General features: G+C 43.4%; 1 protein-coding gene across 1 annotated transcript in view; it reads right to left on the bottom strand.

Annotated features, from left to right (window-relative positions):
- Positions 1-19,541, bottom strand: part of akr1a1a (aldo-keto reductase family 1, member A1a (aldehyde reductase)) — a 76,539-nt gene extending 56,998 nt beyond the window's left edge. The window contains exons 1-3 of the mRNA XM_051930051.1: positions 19,425-19,541; positions 6,488-6,599; positions 6,019-6,138 (exon numbers count right to left, since the gene is read on the bottom strand). Coding sequence (XP_051786011.1) covers positions 6,019-6,138; positions 6,488-6,571 — 204 coding nt within the window. The 5' untranslated portion in view covers positions 6,572-6,599; positions 19,425-19,541. The remainder of the gene's footprint in view (positions 1-6,018; positions 6,139-6,487; positions 6,600-19,424) is intronic.
- Positions 19,542-19,772: the final 231 nt, after the last annotated feature.

Here is a 19,772-nt window from a genome sequence, read left to right as displayed (position 1 = left end):
GACTGGACTCCTTCAGTACTGTGTCTCTTTGGAGAATCCTTGAGTAGCATTGGTTTGACTTTGTGTTGCTCATGGAGTCCCGAATGAGGCACATTATCTGCATTGTGGCGCGTTACCCCGAGGGTGATCCGGCTTGTAAGATCCTCATTGTTGGGGACCCGAGTGGCTGGACCAGACCAAGGGGTCACCCACATAACACCTGGTTGCGGCAGATAGAGAGTCATTTCTGGAAGGGTGGGACTGGACTGAGTGTCTGCCTGTGGGGTTGCAAACCGGGATCCAAAATTGTTTTGTCGTCTAGTGGGTACGTCAACGCATTGTACCAGTGCATGATCCCCAACTTGACTTTGCTTGATATTGCATGTCCAACGAGGAAAAATATAAAGTGGCCTTGTGAAGTCCAACATTTTCCTAAAAGCGAGAGTGGAGCTCCACCGTGTGCTCATGTTGGCGGGGGTGCAGCTTAAGCACAAGCAGGCAGATACACACAGTGCCTATTTGATTTGACGTTATTTTTTCTGAATACAAATAAATTTGTGTAAAATAAATATTTGTAAAAGTACACTGTTTGTGCTCATCGAAATACCATATTCAGATTCGGTTCCACCCCTGCATTACAGGGTAAGGCAAAACGTTTCATCTAGACCTAAACCAGATCCAGAATGTCACCTAAAACTGAACTAGCTCACGTTCAAGTTCTTCACTTGCAAATACGTTACGTTAAGTTCACCGTTCTTAGAAAAGTGAGCTTGTTCAATGAACGCGCTCTTTTGAACTAGTTCAGGCACAACACTGTCGCCAACTCACTAAGATTATGTAATCGAAGGCTATGAATGAAAATTGCTGGAAAGGTTGCTTAACGTGACAGGGCCTTGACACTCTCCCTCACTCACACACTCTCTACACGGCTGCCCATGATGGCCCTGCTCCTTCCAACAGCCCTTTTCTAACCCTGCCATACTTTTCATTCCAGAACTTCCCCTGAAATTAGTAAAACACAGCAAATTGAAGTTAGTTAATAAAACAGCCATAAAGTTTCTCTTGTTATCCGTCATCTTCTTTTAGCAAATGTATTCGTTTATCCACCAATAACACACAACCCCAGCTAGTTATTTTATTATCTTTAAGGTGGCACTTCAGAGCACCACATGTGTACAGTGGTGTGAAAAACTATTTGCCCCCTTCCTGATTTCTTATTCTTTTGCATGTTTGTCACACAAAATGTTTCTGATCATCAAACACATTTAACCATTAGTCAAATATAACACAAGTAAACACAAAATGCAGTTTTTAAATGATGGTTTTTATTATTTAGGGAGAAAAAAAAATTCAAACCTACATGGCCCTGTGTGAAAAAGTAATTGCCCCCTTGTTAAAAAATAACCTAACTGTGGTGTATCACACCTGAGTTCAATTTCCGTAGCCACCCCGAGGCCTGATTACTGCCACACCTGTTTCAATCAAGAAATCACTTAAATAGGAGCTGCCTGACACAGAGAAGTAGACCAAACGCACCTCAAAAGCTAGACATCATGCCAAGATCCAAAGAAATTCAGGACAAATGAGAACAGAAGTAATTGAGATCTATCAGTCTGGTAAAGGTTATAAAGCCATTTCTAAAGCTTTGGGACTCCAGCGAACCACAGTGAGAGCCATTATCCACAAATGGCAAAAACATGGAACAGTGGTGAACCTTCCCAGGAGTGGCCGGCCGACCAAAATTACCCCAAGAGCGCAGAGACGACTCATCCGAGAGGTCAAAAAGACCCCAGGACAACGTCTAAAGAACTGCAGGCCTCACTTGCCTCAATTAAGGTCAGTGTTCACGACTCCCACCATAAGAAAGAGACTGGGCAAAAAACGGCCTGCATGGCAGATGTCCAAGACGCAAACCACTGTTAAGCAAGAAAGAACATTAGGGCTCGTCTCAATTTTGCTAAGAAACATCTCAATGATTGCCAAGACTTTTGGGAAAATACCTTGTGGACAGATGAGACAAAAGTTGAACTTTTTGGAAGGCAAATGTCCCGTTACATCTGGCGTAAAAGGAACACAGCATTCAAGAAAAAGAACATCATACCAACAGTAAAATATGGTGGTGGTAGTGTGATGGTCTGGGGTTGTTTTTGCTGCTTCAGGACCTGGAAGGCTTGCTGTGATAGATGGAACCATGAATTCTACTGTCTACCAAAAAATCCTGAAGGAGAATGTCCGACCATCTGTTCGTCAACTCAAGCTGAAGCGATCTTGGGTGCTGCAACAGGACAATGACCCAAAACACACCAGCAAATCCACCTCTGAATGGCTGAAGAAAAACAAAATGAAGACTTTGGAGTGGCCTAGTCAAAAGTCCTGACCTGAATCCAATTGAGATGCTATGGCATGACCTTAAAAAGCGGTTCATGCTAGAAAACCCTCAAATAAAGCTGAATTACAACAATTTTGCAAAGATGAGTGGGCCAAAATTCCTCCAGAGCGCTGTAAAAAGACTCACTGCAAGTTATCGCAAACGCTTGATTGCAGTTATTGCTGCTAAGGGTGGCCCAACCAGTTATTAGGTTCAGGGGGGGCAATTACTTTTTCACACAGGGCCATGTAGGTTTGGATTTTTTTTTTCTCCCTAAATAATAAAAACCACCATTTACAAACTGCATTTTGTGTTTACTTGTGTTATATTTGACTAATGGTTAAATGTGTTTGATGATCAGAAACATTTTGTGTGACAAACATGCAAAAGAATAAGAAATCAGGAAGGGGGCAAATAGTTTTTCACACCACTGTATGTAGTTTGTGACCAGAAGCATGAAACGCTGATAACTGAGCACATTACGTGACTTTCAGTTCATCCGGAATATTACAAATTAAAATGAAAGATTAACTGTAGATCGGAAGTATTCTTTAGCAGTTATCTAGGATGCTAATGCAATAATTTTCAAACTTTAACGTCAGCGTTAAGTAGAAAATTGTTCTACAGAATCGACATTAGCATGAGTGACTTGTAAATGATTTTACTTCTTTATTAAGAGATGGTCTTATTTTTGCATTCCTGCTCGTTGAATTAATGGCAAGCATTCTGTGGGCCTATTTGCCTAATTAGTGTGGGAATTTAAAAGTCAATTAAGGTTTATTAGTGTTAATTAGCCTCATTGTTCAGAAGTTATTTTACACATGATGAAAGACTGGCTTTAATTAAAGAGTTTGTTTGCTTTAAAGCAAAGTAAACATCAAACTCACTCAAGCAGAGGATGAGCGAGGAAAGTCCTGAGTTTTAAAAGAAACAAAAAGCCAACATCTTAGAGAAACTATCAGGAAATGTAACAAATAATTAAATAACCTTATGCCCAGAACCTACCCCACATGCACCTTAATAAAAGATTAAATGCCTAACCCTAACCTTAACCTCAATGTAACTGGGCCCTGAGGCTAAAAGAGTCACTACCTGAAGCCCTGATGTTAAAGGTTACCCCTATACTAATGTTTAACCCTATTCTTTAATTCTATCTTTAATTTTATATCGACTGTCCTGCCCACGCCCATTATCCCACTGTAACTGGGCCCTGAGGTTAAAATAATTAATTACCTAGTGCCCTGATGTTAAGGTTGCCCCTATCCTAATGTTTAATCCTTATTCCTAATTTTAACCCTAATGTTTGTTTATAATCCCTAATGTTAACTAATATTCTGGGACCTGATGTTAAAATTCGTCTTCAGGTTCTATTTTAATTATGGACTAGGTGTTGGGCAAGGTTATTGGGTTCAGTGGCTGTAGGGCATCTGTTGATGAAGAAAGATTCATGGATCTTGACTTTGCTGACGATGCTGTGATCTTCGTGGAGTCAATGGAGGCTCTGATTGGGAGACTGAGCAAGGAGTCTGAGTGTCTGGGCTTGAGAGTGTCCTGATAAAAACTGAGATCCAGGCCTTTAATGACCCCTTGGACAAGGCCATCAGCAGTGTGTCTGTCTGTGGAGAGAGTGTCCACTTCGTTGAGAGGTCTACTTACCTCCGTAGTGACATTCATGTCTCTGGTGACTCTTCCTATGGAGTCAGTAGACGGATTGGGAGAGCATGGGGGCTCATGAGGTCGCTGGAAAGGGGTGTGTGGCGCTTCTGATATCTATGCAAAGGGACAAAGGTCCAAGTCTTTAGAGTCCTAGTGCTTCCTGTCTTGCTATTTGGTTGTGAGACATGGACGCTATCCAGTGACCTGAAACGAAGACTGGACTCACTCAGTACTATGTCTCTTCAGAGAATCCTTGGGTACCATTGGTTTGACTTTGTGTTGCTCATGGAGTCCCGATTGAGGCACATTACCTGCATTGTGAGGGAGCGTCAGTTACGGCACTACGGCCATGTGGTGCGTTTCCCTGATGGTGATCCAGCTCGTAAGATCCTCATTGTTGGGGACCTGAGCGGCTGGACCAGGCAAAGGAGTCGCCCACGTAACACCTGGCTGTGGCAGATAGAGGGTCATTTGCGGAGGGTGGGACTGGACTGCGTGTCTGCCTAGGGGGTTGCCAAACAGGATCCTGAATGGTTTCATCATGTAGTGGGTGCGGCAACATGCTGTACCAGTGCATGCTCCCCAACTTGACATGACTTGACTTGCTGTTTCATATAAGTTTTAGTACCTTTTTAGCTGTGTTTATATAATGAGAGAACCCTAATTTTAGTGTTCTTTTAATATCTATTTATAGTAGTATTTAAATTTCTAATGTATTCCAAATTTTATGTACTTTTTAAACTGACCAGTAGGGGGCACGACATTTGCACCCGCTACTTTGGATTGGAGTTTTTAAACAAAAATGAATGGAAATTTTAGATATATTTTATATATACGTTAGATTTAGGGCAATTTTTTAGAGTATGTTTTTAGACATTTTATGGAATAGGTGCATATACCTTTAAATAAAATTTTATTTATGAAACTAGTGTACCCAGGCTAACCCTAACGCCTAACCCTATGTGTGTGTCCATCAGGTTGCAAGAGTTTAAAAAAATGTAAAAATGGGCAGAACTTGTAGAGGAAGCGTGCAGAAGCATAAACAAGATAATAAATATACCAAATAAGTCTCTAACAATAACAAAATTGGTCTTATCAGCCTATTCTATTGTCTGATGTTATACGCCAGCAACAGCTGCATGGTAGCAACTTTCTTGCAAATACTTGAGCAACATAAACAAGATTTATATCTGTAATGTGTCATGTATGGGCACCTGAGGATCACCTTCATGGCTCAGCTGAGGTGCGTGATACTATTCCAGAATGAAATGGGGGTGCTGTTGCTAACTGTTTCGTCTCTTCCCTCAGAAGCATTTACTTAAAACAGTTCTTGAGAACCATAGTCTCACTGAAGTCAGATGTGCAATATATACGTTTTGAGACGAGTGAATTTTGTTTAAAACTGGGTGGGAACAATTAGTTGGCTCACTGAGTGTCACATTTCTAAACCAACCGGTGCCTCGTGAAGGCGGAGCTCAAAGTAGGGGCGGTGATTTTGAACTGCAGAGGTCGGGGCTGTTCTCGTTCATCGGGTCTGACAAACAACAAGCTTCTGATGATGATGAACTGTCAACACTCGAAAAGTCTCTCGTTCTCCTGGTCCGACAGGCAACAAGCTTCAGTTTACGATGAACTGTTTACAGTGAAAAAATCTTCTGGAAAGAACCTTGTTAATCATATAAATGTGAAGAACACAATACATGTTTTAAAAATGAACAATGTTGAAATAAATAATGCTCGTTTACTGTAGGTCCATTTTCTTCACCTTCTTCCTCTAGTGCATATTAACAATAGCAGGTCTGTCTAGTAATGGTAGCCGCAGTTCTATGCAGGTACCATCTTAAGTAACAACAAGTCAGTGAGTCAATAACTATTTGTAATTATTTTGATTCAACATCATGGTTGAAAAATGACATAATGTACGTGTCTGCCATTTTTAAACATGTTGTTAATCTTTCCCCATGAATTTATAATAACATCTGTCTCTATTATTCCTTAGGCGTTTCATAAAATACCTTGCCAGGTCCTACTCTTTCCTTCAAGGCGTCTCCCACGTCCTTTTCATTTCCGTACATAGCAGCACAATCAATATGCCTGTACCCAGCATCCAGGGCACACAGCACAGCTTCTCTAACCTGTATTATATGAAACAAAATGGTTATCATAATAGTGCCTCCATCCAAAATGTCTTTAATAACAAGTATTTTTCAAGTTAGACAGTACAAAAACATGCATTGAAATGTTTACTTGCTGAATTTCAAAACTGTCCATTACAAGAGTGATATTAGATAGATAGATAGATAGATAGATAGATAGATAGATAGATAGATAGATAGATAGATAGATAGATAGATAGATAGATACTTTATTAATCCCAATGGGAAATTCATAAGCACAATAAACAATAAAAGTCAGTGCCTACAATGACAGAGACAGTGGAGCGTGAAATGTACTGTATGTGCTCAGCCTAATTCTTTCTACTACCTGCTCAGGAGTGGTCTTCCATGTTCCTAGGCCCACCATTGGCATGTTCATTCCAGATGATAAGGTCACAGATGTGCTGCTCATGTTCTTTGTGATGTTATTGTCAGCTCCCCTGTCATGGACATCAAGAAGAAATAAAATGAATGCAATTTTGAATCGATGCCATTATTAATCAAGCTTCTTAGAGTAGGAAAATGGTTCTAACTGGGTCAAATATTTCAGAGTGATGGCCCTACTCTCAGGAGCAGGTGTAATAGCATTGTATCAATATTACAAATTTAGGAAACTACTTCTAACTTCATCTGGATGTAGGAGAGCTTCTGAGCTTCCCTAATTTGCTAGGAGCTGCCAGAAGGTTGAGCTCAGGCAGAGATCGGCATGCATACATTGGGAAAGGCGGAATGTTTTGTACAACTAGGACAACAACGACCTTGTGAAAAGATATCAGTTTGACAGAAATGGAATAATATTCGTAACAAATCTTGTATGTCACACATTTGCTCCATCTACACAGAGAAGCTATACACTGTTAGCCGAAATGAAAGTATTGGCAACTTTAAGTTTTTTGGCCCCGGGGAAAATGCAGCTTGGCAATAGTGATACTCTGGGTCTGTTACACCCAAACGTTTCTCAAATTTTGCACCACATTTTGAAAGTCCTTACAACACAAGAGGTAACACACAGATTCATACATTTCTGAACTTCTCCACGTGAGAGGATGCTAAGGCAGACTATTCATACAGATCTGCACACACATAAAGATCCTTGCCTCAAATGTGGAAGACCACGTACAGTATATGTGAGCCCCAGGTGATATCATAGCATCAACACACAGGTGGTCATGGATACAAACTGTACTGTAGTAGCCAGCATATTGCCCTGAAGATAGATGATGGATGTTTGAGAGGGAAATGTCACACAGATACGCTGAACTCTACATTCCACAAACCCCTGGAACATTAAGCATTACAAGGCCGGGAAGGTCCAAGATTCCAGGTGGAGACTTCTGGGGCATTAGATGAATAGAGCCTAGGAGAATATAAGGAGGGGATCACAGAGAGGGTCTTGGCACAGTACGCCACAACACACTGGAGGAGTGAACGCAACTTCAGAATCAGAGCAGGAATGGCTGTGGTTAGCGTCTGTATAACTGGCGTTTCCTGTGGCCAGTGGGAAGGTAATTTTCCCAAAAGTACAGCTGTGGATCATTCATTGTCAAATAAACGTGCCCATTATTGGACTTAACACTTATTCTGTGTCAGTCTTTCCATCTCGTGCTCATTACAGTGTTAATCTTAATATTGTAGAGAAGTGACCAAAATTATGTGCAGCTTATTATATCCTATCTTCTTACATTTTCCTACTTCTTCTTCTTGTTTGTCTTTGACTTTTATTATTATCTTTGTGGAGAACCTTAAGCGTTCCAAAGGATCATCATGAGTTCCAAGGAAACTACAAAATTACTTCATGAGTGCCGTCAAATTGTGACGTCATTCCTTCTCATCTTTGTAAGTGTAGGATGCTTCATAACTACTTCACATGTCCTCCTTATCCTACTGTAGTGAGACTTTTAGAGCAATTCCTTGAAGTAATTCTGAGAAGGTATAAGAGCCATTTGCTAATTATTAGTGCATAGTCTATAGGAGCTTCTTACAACCCTCACAAAAGTTGAATTGAATTGGTACAGTGGGGCAAAAAAGTATTTAGTCAGCCACCAATTGTGCAAGTTCTCCCACAGTACATTACCACAATGAATTTTAAATGAAACAACTCAGATGCAGTTGAGGTGCAGACTTTCAGCTTTAATTCAGTGATGTGAACAAAACGACTGCATAAAAATGTGAGGCAACTAAAGCATTTTTTTAACACAATCCCTTCATTTCAGGGGCTCAAAAGTAATTGGACAACTGACTCAAAGGCTATTTCATGGGCAGGTGTGGGCAAGTCCGTCGTTATGTCATTATCAATTAAGCAGATAAAAGGCCTGGAGTTGATTTGAGGTGTGGTGCTTGCATGTGGAAGATTTTGCTGTGAACAGACAACATGCGGTCAAAGGAGCTCTCCATGCAGGTGAAAGAAGCCATCCTTAAGCTGCGAAAACAGAAAAAACCCATCCGAGAAATTGCTACAATATTACGAGTGGCAAAATCTACAGTTTGGTACATCCTGAGAAAGAAAGCAAGCACTGGTGAACTCAGCAACGCAAAAAGACCTGGAAGTCCACGGAAGACAACAGTGGTGAATGATCACAGAATCATTTCCATGGTGAAGAGAAACCCCTTCACAACAGCCAACCAAGTGAACAACACTCTCCAGGGGGTAGGCGTATCGATATCCAAGTCTACCATAAAGAGAAGACTGCATGAAAGTAAATCCAGAGGGTGCACTGCAAGGTGCAAGCCACTCATAAGCCTCAAGAATAGAAAGGCTAGATTGGACTTTGCTAAAGAACATCTAAAAAAGCCAGCACAGTTCTGGAAAAACATTCTTTGGACAGATGAAACCAAGACCAACCTCTACCAGAATGATGGCAAGAAAAAAGTATGGAGAAGACGTGGAACAGCTCATTATCCAAAGCATACCACATCATCTGTAAAACAAGGTGGAGGGAGGCAGTGTGATGGCTGCCAGTGGCACTGGGACACTAGTGTTTATTGATGATGTGACACAGGACAGAAGCAGCCGGATGAATTCTGAGGTGTTTAGAGACATACTGTCTGCTCAAATCCAGCTAAATGCAGTCAAATTGATTGGGCGGCATTTCATGATACAGATGGACAATGACCCAAAACATACAGCCAAAGCAACCCAGGAGTTTATTAAAGCAAAGAAGTGGAAAAATCTTGAATGGCCAAGTCAGTCACCTGATCTTAACCTAACTGAGCAGGCATTTCACTTGTTGAAGACTAAACTTCAGACAGAAAGGCCCACAAACAAACAGCAACTGAAAGCCGCTGCAGTAAAGGCCTGGCAGAGCATTAAAAAGGAGGAAACCCAGCATCTGGTGATGTCCATGAGTTCAGCACTTCAGGCTGTCATTGCCAGCAAAGAGTTTTCAACCAAGTATTAGAAATGAACATTTTATTTCCAGTTATTTAATTTGTCCAATTACTTTTGAGCCCCTGAAATGAAGGGATTGTGTTAAAACAATGCTTTAGTTGCCTCACATTTTTATGCAATCGTTTTGTTCACCCCACTGAATTAAAGCTGAAAGTCTGCACTTCAACTGCATCTGAGTTGTTTCATTTAAAATTCATTGTGGTAATGTACAGAACCAAAATTAGAAAAAAGTTGTCTCTGTCCAAATATTTATGGACCTAACTGTATGTGTCATTTATTCAAGTATATCTCCTTTATCTGTATGCACTATTTGTATGGAAATCTACTGTTTGCCTGTTCAAATATGTTAAAAAAAAAAACTCAACAGTTTCCATGGGGTGTATTTCCTTTTTCACATGTTGGAAAAACTAAACAGAACATTTTCTCAAATGAGAATCTCTAGTTCTAGTTCTAGCTTGTGTACTTTACCAAAAAGCTAATCATTTGTTTTAACCTCCTGACCAACAATCCAGCTTGTGCAGTGAGGCCTTGTAACTTGCCCATCACACACTGCACTTTAACTGATAAGGTCTACTTGGAACAATGGCTGATCAGGTCAGGTTTGAGAAGGCCTTAATTCACAAAGCTTGGGTCGCAACAAGACAAAGGCCACACTTTCATCAGTTTTCTAAGCAATCCAGAATGTCTCAGATTTTACCAGGACCGCTGTCATGCTGCATTGCTAAATATAATGGGTTACACAAGTCCACTGTCTCCAGAGGCAGACAGGGCTTTAGCAGACCAGCAGGATAGATGACCATCAATGATTAGGCAGCCAATGAGTGACCACAACAGACTGGTCTATCTTAAAGATCATGTCAAATCTGCCACCCATACTTCTGCTGAAACTGTTGGTAGACACATGTCAATAGCAAACAGTAACAGGAGAGGCTGTAGTGCTGGCCTTACAGCAATGTCATCTGTCAGGGGTCATCTGCGGCCCCTCTCCTACGTGACCTGACCCTACAGCAGCACCATGCCAGATCACACACAGATCACAGCTGTCCTGAGGAATGAATGTTATTTGCCTTGGCCTGCCTTCTCTGCTGACATTAACCTCATGGGGAACTTTTAGGGTGCCCAGGATCACAATATGATGTGACCTCTACCAGCCAATGGCCAGCATCTTCGTCAGGTCATCTGTAGGAGTAGAATGACACCTGACAAGTGTAGATTCAGAGGCTTCTTGGCTTTCTGTGTCAGAAGTGTCAAGCAGTGGTGGCTGTAAAGGGTGGTCCTACAAGATACTGAAGGACTCCAAGATGGCTGTTGTTGAAGTCCACAGTTGTCTATTGTACTTTCACCATTAATAACAACTTCATTTCCTATGCAGCCCCCATTTCCAAGTATACTTTGAAAAAAAATATTTACTAATTACTTAATCCAATTCAGGTTTATGAGGATCATAGCATGTCCTGGGAACATCAGATAAAAGGTAGTACCCCGACCTTGGATGGGACAAATGTCCATCACAGAGTCAACTCGCTCACACATCAACACACACACACACTCACCCACTCTTAGTCATAGAGGGTCAATTTAAAATTGCCCAGTAGCCTGATATGCACCTCATGGGTGGTGGATGTTAAACCCATTGGAATAATGGGGAGAACATGGAAACTCCTCACCAATGGAGTCTTTACTTGAGACTCCGACACAGGATACTAGGTCTGTGAGACAACCAATCTAACCACTCTGCGACACTGCAAGTTGCCATAATACATAAATCCAGTAGAACCCACATATCCTTGACTTTGATTTCCTAGGTTTCAATTATTCGCTATTTACCGTGGCCCAAAGAGATAGAAAGATAGAAATAAATGATTGCCACATTCTGTGCCAACATCCAATGTGCGCCACTACCACAAGGGGCCGTGCCTATGTGTCTGACATCATTTTCGCTAGGCTGACATGTCGAGTAAAATACAAGACCAGCCTTTAGCCTCTAGCGTTCCCACTGTCCACATTCCTAGTGTCGTTGTGAAAATAACCTTTAATTTTTCTTTATAATGGCCCCAAACTGCGAAAGTACATATAGTGATGCTGGCAGTCCTTCAAAGCCTAAGAGAAGCCAACAAATGCTCCCCATCAGTGAAAACAGCAAAGAACGAAGAAGGCGGTGAGTACCCACAATAGGTTAAGATATTTCTTTAAGAAATAAATCTAAAAATGCAATTTAAAAACGTGTTTGAATTATGCACGTGTACAAGATATTTTTCATTGCTCCATTGTCCCTTAAGGGTTAAACTAAAAGGTCAGAATGCTGCTCATTCGAGAGAGAGAGAGAGCACAAATACAATAATGCACAATGTACTCGATTATTATTTAATGTCGGTAATGTCTTATTGTGCGTAGTTTATCAATTCAACTTTATCTTAGCTATGTATTTAAATGGTCCTGCGGTGGGTTGGCACCCTGCCCAGGATTGTTTCCTGCCTTGTGCCCTGTGTTGGCTGGGATTGGCTCCGGCAGACCCCCGTGACCCTGTGTTTGGATTCAGCGGGTTGGATAATGGATGGATGGATGGATGTATTTAAATGAAAAACGACTGATATACAGGGTTCGCTATTGTCCGCCGTCCCAGACTCCTGCGGTAAGTAGGTCTTCAAGTGTATCACCCCCAGATACGGGGGTTTTGCTGTATTTATGTTATTATATGTTGACAACCTCGGGTTCATGGAGAAAAAAATACTGGAATGGAACTGGGGCAAATTCTTCAAGAGGCTTGGAACAACCAATCATATGAGGACCTTCAGAAACTGCATGACAGTGGACCACAGAAATTTCTGCTTGAGAGAGAACCTGATGATCACCTCACGATGTTCATATTTGCCATGATGTGCACTTTGAAGGTCACATCTACCACAACCTCATCTTTTTAACATGGCTGTTGTCAAACATGGGCATCTGCGGATCACCTTCTGGACTCTACTAAGGTGTGTAATACCACCCTGGAACAAGAGGGGGCATGGTCACTAACCATGATGTCTCTTTTCATTTCTGCCCCATGAGGGTAACTGAACTCTGCCAACAATGTCCCAAAGGCTCTGCCCCTGTGGACTGGGACCCCATAACACCGAGACGTTCCCAGAGGAAGGTGCTTCACTTCAGGAGGAAGTCTCCGCAGGTGAGAGCTGCCCATGGCTGACCCGCTCAGATGAGCCCCATTTTCTATGAAGCCTAGTTGGCTAAGATGGCTTATTAGAAGCCTGTTTTCTGTTGCGCCACCGAGAGTTTGTTTCTGTTGCATTAAATGGGGAGGCCTGGTTGGCACCCCAGCTTTATACACAGCTGTTTCTGTTTCAGTTCATTGCTTTGCTTCAGCCTACACATCATATCATTCATTGATCCTTAGCACCTGTTGGGCATATTTGCTTAATCACGCTGTACAGTGCCCTCCGTAATGTTTGGCACAAAGACACGTTTTTCCACGATGTACCCCTCTGCTCTACAGTTTAAACTTACAAATCAAACAATTCAGATGTGATTAAAGTGCACACAGCAGGATTCATTTAAGGGGATTTGCACACATTTTGGTGTCACCATGCAGAAATGACAACACTTTTTCTACACGGTCCCCCCCACTTCAGGACTCCAGTTTCGAGACCCAGCAATGGCAGGTACATTAAAATGGCCATATTCAGTACTTTGTTGCATATCCCTCGCATGCAATGACTGCTTGAAGTCTGCGATTCACAGACATCAGCAGATGTTGAGGGTCTTCTCTAGTGATGCTCTGCCAAGCCCCTAATGCAGCCATCTTCAGCGCCTGCTTGTTTTGTGGTTAGGGGGGGTGACTGGCTTGGCCATTCAAGAATCTTCCATTTTATAGATTTGAAAAACTCCTGTGTGGCCTTAGCAGTCTGTTTGGGTCATTATCTTGTTGTAGGATGAAGCGCCGTCCGATGAATTTGAAGGCATTTACTGGAAACTGAGCAGATCAGATGTTTCTATTCACCTAAGAATTCATCGTGCGTCAGCTGTCAGCAGTTCCATCATCAATGAAGAGAAGTGTGCCAGGATCTGTGCCAGCCATACATGCCCAAGCCGCAACACCCCCAGCACCGCCATGTTTAACAGATGAGGTGGTCTCCTTTGGATCTCGGGCAGTTCCTTTTTGTCTCCACACTTCTCTGATGAGGTTCATCTTTGTCTCGTTTGTCCACAAGAGCTTTATCCAGAATTCTGCAGGCTCCCTTTTGCTCAAACTCTAAATTGGCCGTCCTGTTTTTGTGGCTAACTAGTGGTTTGCGTCTTGCAGTGTGGCCTCTGTGTTTCTGTTCATGAAGTCTTCTGCTGATAGTCGTCTCTGACACACACACTTCGGCCCCCTGAAGACTGTCTCTGGTCTGTCACACAGGCGTTGGGGGCTTTGTCTTTACCATAATGAGGATTTGTCTGCCATCAGCAGTGTAGGACTTCCTTGGCCTACCAGTCCGTTTGTGATTATTGAGGTCACCAGTGTGTTCTTTCTTCCTCATGATATTCCAGACAGTTGATTTTGGTCATCCTAAGATTTTACTGATGGCTTTAAGTTTTTTATTCTTGTTTTTCAGCCTCACAATGGCCTCTTTGACATTCACCGGCACAGCTCTTGTCCTCATGTTGAACAAGGGCAACCACAGGGTAGAAGCAAGCGAAGGTAAACCCACCTGAGGAATCACAAACACCTGGGATGCCAATTGTCCCAGACATTATGGTGTCCTGAAATGAGGGGACCATGTAGAAAAAGTGTTGTCATTTCTATCTGTTGGGATCAAAATGTATGAAAATATCCCCTTAAATGAAAGTCTGCAATGTGCACTTTAATCCCAATGTCTGAATTGTTTGATTTGTAATTTTAAACTGTGGAGCAAAGGGGGAGACCAAGGAAAAATGGGTCTTTGTCCCAAACATTATGGAAGGCACTGTAATATAAACTACGCCAAAAAATTTACAGTGGCTGGAGTGCCAATCCTGCCACCGGCCCCCAAGTTGGAATGACCTCCTTGCAGGGCTGGATGCAGATTGATGCCATACCCACGATGGAGCAATGGCAGGTAGATGGGTCCAAAATTGGCTAAAACAAAGGAAGCAGAGGAGATGGTGTGAAGAACCTCATCAGAAGTGGGTGATGCTAAGATTGTAAGCCATTAACAGAAACGTGCTTTTAAAATAAACTGCTCAAAGAAATTGAAGGAATGCTTTGAAAACACATCAGATCTCAATGGCATAAGAAAATCCTGCTGGCTATCTCTGCTGCTCTGGACTGATATGGTGATGTGTTAGGAACGAAAGGACGCCTCATCGTTTGATGGAAATGAAAATCATCAACCTACAGAGGGCTGAATTAAAAGACCCCCTAAAAATCAAATGGAAAAAATGATGCGGCAGGCAGGCGAGTCCATTTGGCCAAAATTTCACTGCAGCAACTCCAAATTGTACTCAGTAGTTTGTATGCCCTCCATGTGCTTGTATGCATACTTGACGACGTTGGGGGGGGGGGGATTGGGGGGGGCATGCTCCTAATGAGATGACGGATGGTGTCCTGGGGGATCTCCTCCTAGATCTGGACCAGGGCATCACTGAGCTCCTGGACAGGCAGAGGCATTGGCTGGACTGAAACCTAATGTCCCACCCAGAGGTGTTCTATTGGATTGAGGTCAGACGAGCGAGCGTGGGGGCCAGTCAGTGGTATCACTTCATTCATCCTCCAGCAACTGCCTGCATACTCTCGCCACATGAGGCTGGGCATTGTCGTGTACCAGGAGGAACCCAGGAGCCACTGCACCAGCATAGGGTCTGACAGTGGGTCCAAGGATTTCATTGCGATACCTAATGGCAGTCAAGGTGCTGTTGTCTAGCCTGTAGAGGTCTGTGCGTCCCCCCCAGACCTTCACTGACCCCCCACCAAACTGGTCATGCTGAACGATGTAACAGGCAGCATAACATTCTCCACAGCTTCTCCAGACCCTTTCCCGTCTATCACATGTGTTCAGGGTGAACTGTTATCTGTGCCAGTGGTGGACCTGCCAATTCTGGTATTTTATGGCAAATGCCAATCAAGCTCCACGATGCCAGGCAGTGAGCACAGAGCCCACTAGAGGACTGTTTCTGATTGTTTGGTCAGAGACATTCACACCAGTGGTCTGCTGGAGGTCATTTTATAGGCTCTGGCAGTGCTCATCCTGTTCCTCATTGCCCAAAGGAGCAGATACCAGTGGGTCCTGCTGATGGGTTAAGAAACCTTCTACGAGGGGCCCTGTCCAGCTCTCCTAGAGTAACGGCTTGTCTCCTGGAATCTTCTCCATGACCTTGAGACTGTGCTGGGAGACACAGCAAACTTTCTGGCCATGGCACGCATTGATATGCCGGCCATCCTGTAGAAGCTGGATTACCTGTGCCAGCTCTATAGGGTCCAGGTATGGCCTCATGCTACCAGTAGTGACACTGACCGTAGCCAAATGCAAAACTAGTGGAAAAACAGATGAGGAGGGAAAAATGTCAATGACCTCCACCTGTTAAACCATTCATTCCTGTTTTGGGGGTCGTCTCAGTGTTGCCCCTCTAGTGCCCCTGTTGTTAATTTCATGAACACCAAAGCAGCTGAAACTGATGAACAAGCCCCTCTGCTACTTAACTGACCAGATCAATAGCCCAGAAGTTTCACTGACTTGATCTTATACTCTCATTAAAAAGGGGTCCTTTAACTTTTTTGAACAGTATATATATAAATATAGTAATCCCTCCTCCATCGCGGGGGTTGCGTTCCAGAGACACCCGCGAAAGGTGAAAATCCGCGAAGTAGAAACCATATGTTTATAAGGTTACTTTTATATTGTCATGCTTGGGTCACAGATTTGCGCAGAAACACAGGAGGTTGTAGAGAGACAGGAACGTTATTCAAACACTGCAAACAAACATTTGTCTCTTTTTCAAAAGTTTAAACTGTGCTCCATGACAAGACAGAGATGACAGTTCCGTCTCACAATTAAAAGAATGCAAACATATCTTCCTCTTCAAAGGAGTGCGCGTCAGGAGCAGATCATGTCAGAGAGAGAGAGAAAGCAAACAATCAGAAATCAATACGTGCCCTTCGAGCTTTTAAGTATGCGAAGCACCGCCGGACAACGCAGCTGCTAGGAAGGGAGCAATGTAAAGGTAGCCTTTCAGCATTTTTTTTAGAGGAGCGTCCGTATCGTCTAGTGGTGCGAACAGCCCCCCCACTGCTCACACCCCCTCCGTCAGGAGCACAGAATGTCAGAGAGAGTGAGACAGAGAAAAACAAACAATTAAAAATCAATACGTGCCATTCGAGCTTTTAAGTATGTGAAGCACCATGAAGGAAGCATATCGCTTGACAAAACAGCCATATTTAAGCCCAGCAAGGAAGAGAGCAATGTGAAGGTAATCTTTCAGCGTTTTTTGAGGAGCGGCCGTATCTTCTAGGGATGCGAACAGCCCCTGTGCTCACAATATATTTGAGGAGTTTTATTTAATACGTAATACATGCTCTGATTGGGTAGCTTCTCAGCCATCTGCCAATAGTGTCCCTTGTATGAAATCAACTGGGCAAACCAACTGAGGAAGCATGTACCAGAAATTAAAAGACCCATTGTCCGCAGAAATCCGCGAACCAGCAAAAAATCCACGATATATATTTAAATATGCTTACATATAAAATCCGCGATAGAGTGAAGCCGCGAAAGTCGAAGCGCGATATAGCGAGGGATCACTGTATACAATTGTACACTTGCAGCAGTTTAGCTGATATTGAATCTAGTCGTTGGCTATATAAGATTGAACTCTTTCAGTATCGAATCCTAATGTTTGTTCATCTGTCAGGAGTTTACAGTGGGAGCAGCTCTCTTTCTGAGGACAAAATGAAAAATCAGTACCAGGGTACCATTGTGAGTGAACCCTTTTAAAACCCCTTGGCATTTTTGGTTTTTATAAAATGCACCTTGACAATGCCATGTATTATTCTTGTGCGTGCATTTCCCATTTGAAATTAGAAATAGAATGTATTACGATAACTCGACTACTGTACTGTCAAACTGAATGAGATGATTTAAAAGCTCACTAATTTGTCACGTTGTAATATAAAATATCTGGCTTACCTCTTGCTGTTTATCCTTCTGCTGGTCTCAGTAGCCACTGACCCAGAATCTCGTCGTTATACTTGCCGAGGTAAGCAGTGAGGTCTGTTAACGATAAGCTCAGGTCAGTTAAATAGTGTTAAAGAACACATTACTGTGGTGCTGTGAGCTCCGTATTTCTCAATGCAGCTGCAGTGTTTTATAATTCACTCATTTTTAAACCAACGTACTCCAGTAGTGTCCAATAGGCTTGAATTTGTTGGTCCCCTTACAGCTTGTGCCCCCTTGTGACGATGCGGGTTCACTGCATGCTCTCATCTTCCTTCTGGGAGCCCTTGAACCCGACACCGTCGGTAATGTCACCGGTGAGCTGGACAGTGAGGCACAAACAATGAAGCAAGAGGATGGTGCAAAAAGTGCTTTTATTTAAACAGCAAACAAAACAAGGTGTCCAAATAAATAGTGCAGTGCATCTCAAGAAATCATTAAATAAATAATCCATTAAAATGAGTGAATTAGTGAAGGTTAAAATCCAATAAAAAAAATCTTTCAAAAACAATGAGGTTAACACAATGGCTGGAAGCAGTCTTTTAAAACGCAACGCACGGTGCCTGTCTTCTACTGGTGACTCCCCTGCTCCTCCCGTCCAGGCTATGCACCAGGGGAGCCACCGTTCCTGCAGCTGACCTTCTCTCTGCCTTCTCCTGCCGACAAAACCGCGACTTGGGCTCCCCAGCGACCAGGGCGCTCACACTGGGGCTTTCACATCTCAAGTCCCGACTCCCGCTGCCTTCACTGGCCTTATGCGGCGAGCCATCCTCCTTCCGGTCAAAATGCTCAGTGGGAGCGACCACAATCGACTGCTCCTCGGGTGCCGGCCAAACACCCAGGCTCACTGCTCAGCTGCCCGCGAACCTGCGCTCGCTCTCCTGCACCGGCTTTCCTCTACCTGCTTTCAGTCTTCTTCTACTGCAACCTCTATTTCTTTGTTTTCCTTCGTTCTCTTTCATTTTTTTTTTTTCTCTAGCCGCCTCGCGCTTCTATTTATCACGAGGACGTGGATCGGCTGTGGCAATCAGAAGCTCCCGGGAACAATCACCGATGCGGACGACTCCTCACCTGTGCACTTAAACGTGGACCGGACCGCAAACTCCCCCGGGAACCGCTCGGCCACACACACACCGCGCCCCCTCACTAAGGCGATTATTTCTTTTAAAAAGTGGCCTTGTTGACGTGAGCTGTGGACCCGCTACACCACATTCCACCTCCCATACTCCCTGCTCCTCCCGTCCAGGCTATGCACCAGGGGAGTCACCCTACATGCAACTGACCTTCTTCTGCTCGACTGGTCTGGTGGCCTCCCGATCCCTGGCTTCGTTCAGCCCCTACCAGACCGAGACTTGGCTTCCCTCAACGGCCAGGACACTCACACTGGGGATTCTACTCCAAATCTCCGACTCCCGCTGCGGCGAGCCAACCTTCTCCCGGTCACTCTTGCTCCCAACAAGCGCTCAGCAGGAGCGACCACTGCTGTCGGCACTTAGGTGCCGGCCAAACACCCCACTCGGGCTCGCCTTTCACAGCTGCCTGCATACAGCGTGAGCCTGTGCTTGCTCGCGCTCTTCTCTCGCACCGGCTTTCTCCTCGCTGCTTCCTGCCTCCTTCCTCCTTAACCTCCATTTTCAACTATTGGCAAACTGAATGAGATGTTTTAAAAGCTCACTAATTTGTCATGTTGTAATATAAAATATCTGGCTTACCTCTTGCTGTTTATCCTTCTGCTGGTCTCAGTAGCCACTGACCCAGAATCTCGTTGTTATACTTGCCGAGGTAAGCAGTGAGGTCTGTTAACGATAAGCTCAGGTCAGTTAAACAGTGTTAAAGAACACATTACTGTGGTGCTGTGAGCTCCGTATTTCTCAGTGCAGCTGCAGTGTTTTATAATTCACTCATTTTTAAACCTATGTACTCCAGTAGTGTCCAATAGGCTTGAATTTGTTGGTCTCCTTACAGCTTATGCCCCCTGAAAAGTGATGACATGAAAAGTCCACCCGCATGCCTTTGATACGTCATCAAGTAAAGCAAAGAGAGTATGAAAAGAGATCAGG

This window comes from Erpetoichthys calabaricus, chromosome 7 (genome assembly GCF_900747795.2).
Source record: "Erpetoichthys calabaricus chromosome 7, fErpCal1.3, whole genome shotgun sequence".
NCBI lineage: Eukaryota > Metazoa > Chordata > Cladistia > Polypteriformes > Polypteridae > Erpetoichthys > Erpetoichthys calabaricus.
This window is presented reverse-complemented; position numbering and strand designations above follow the sequence as displayed.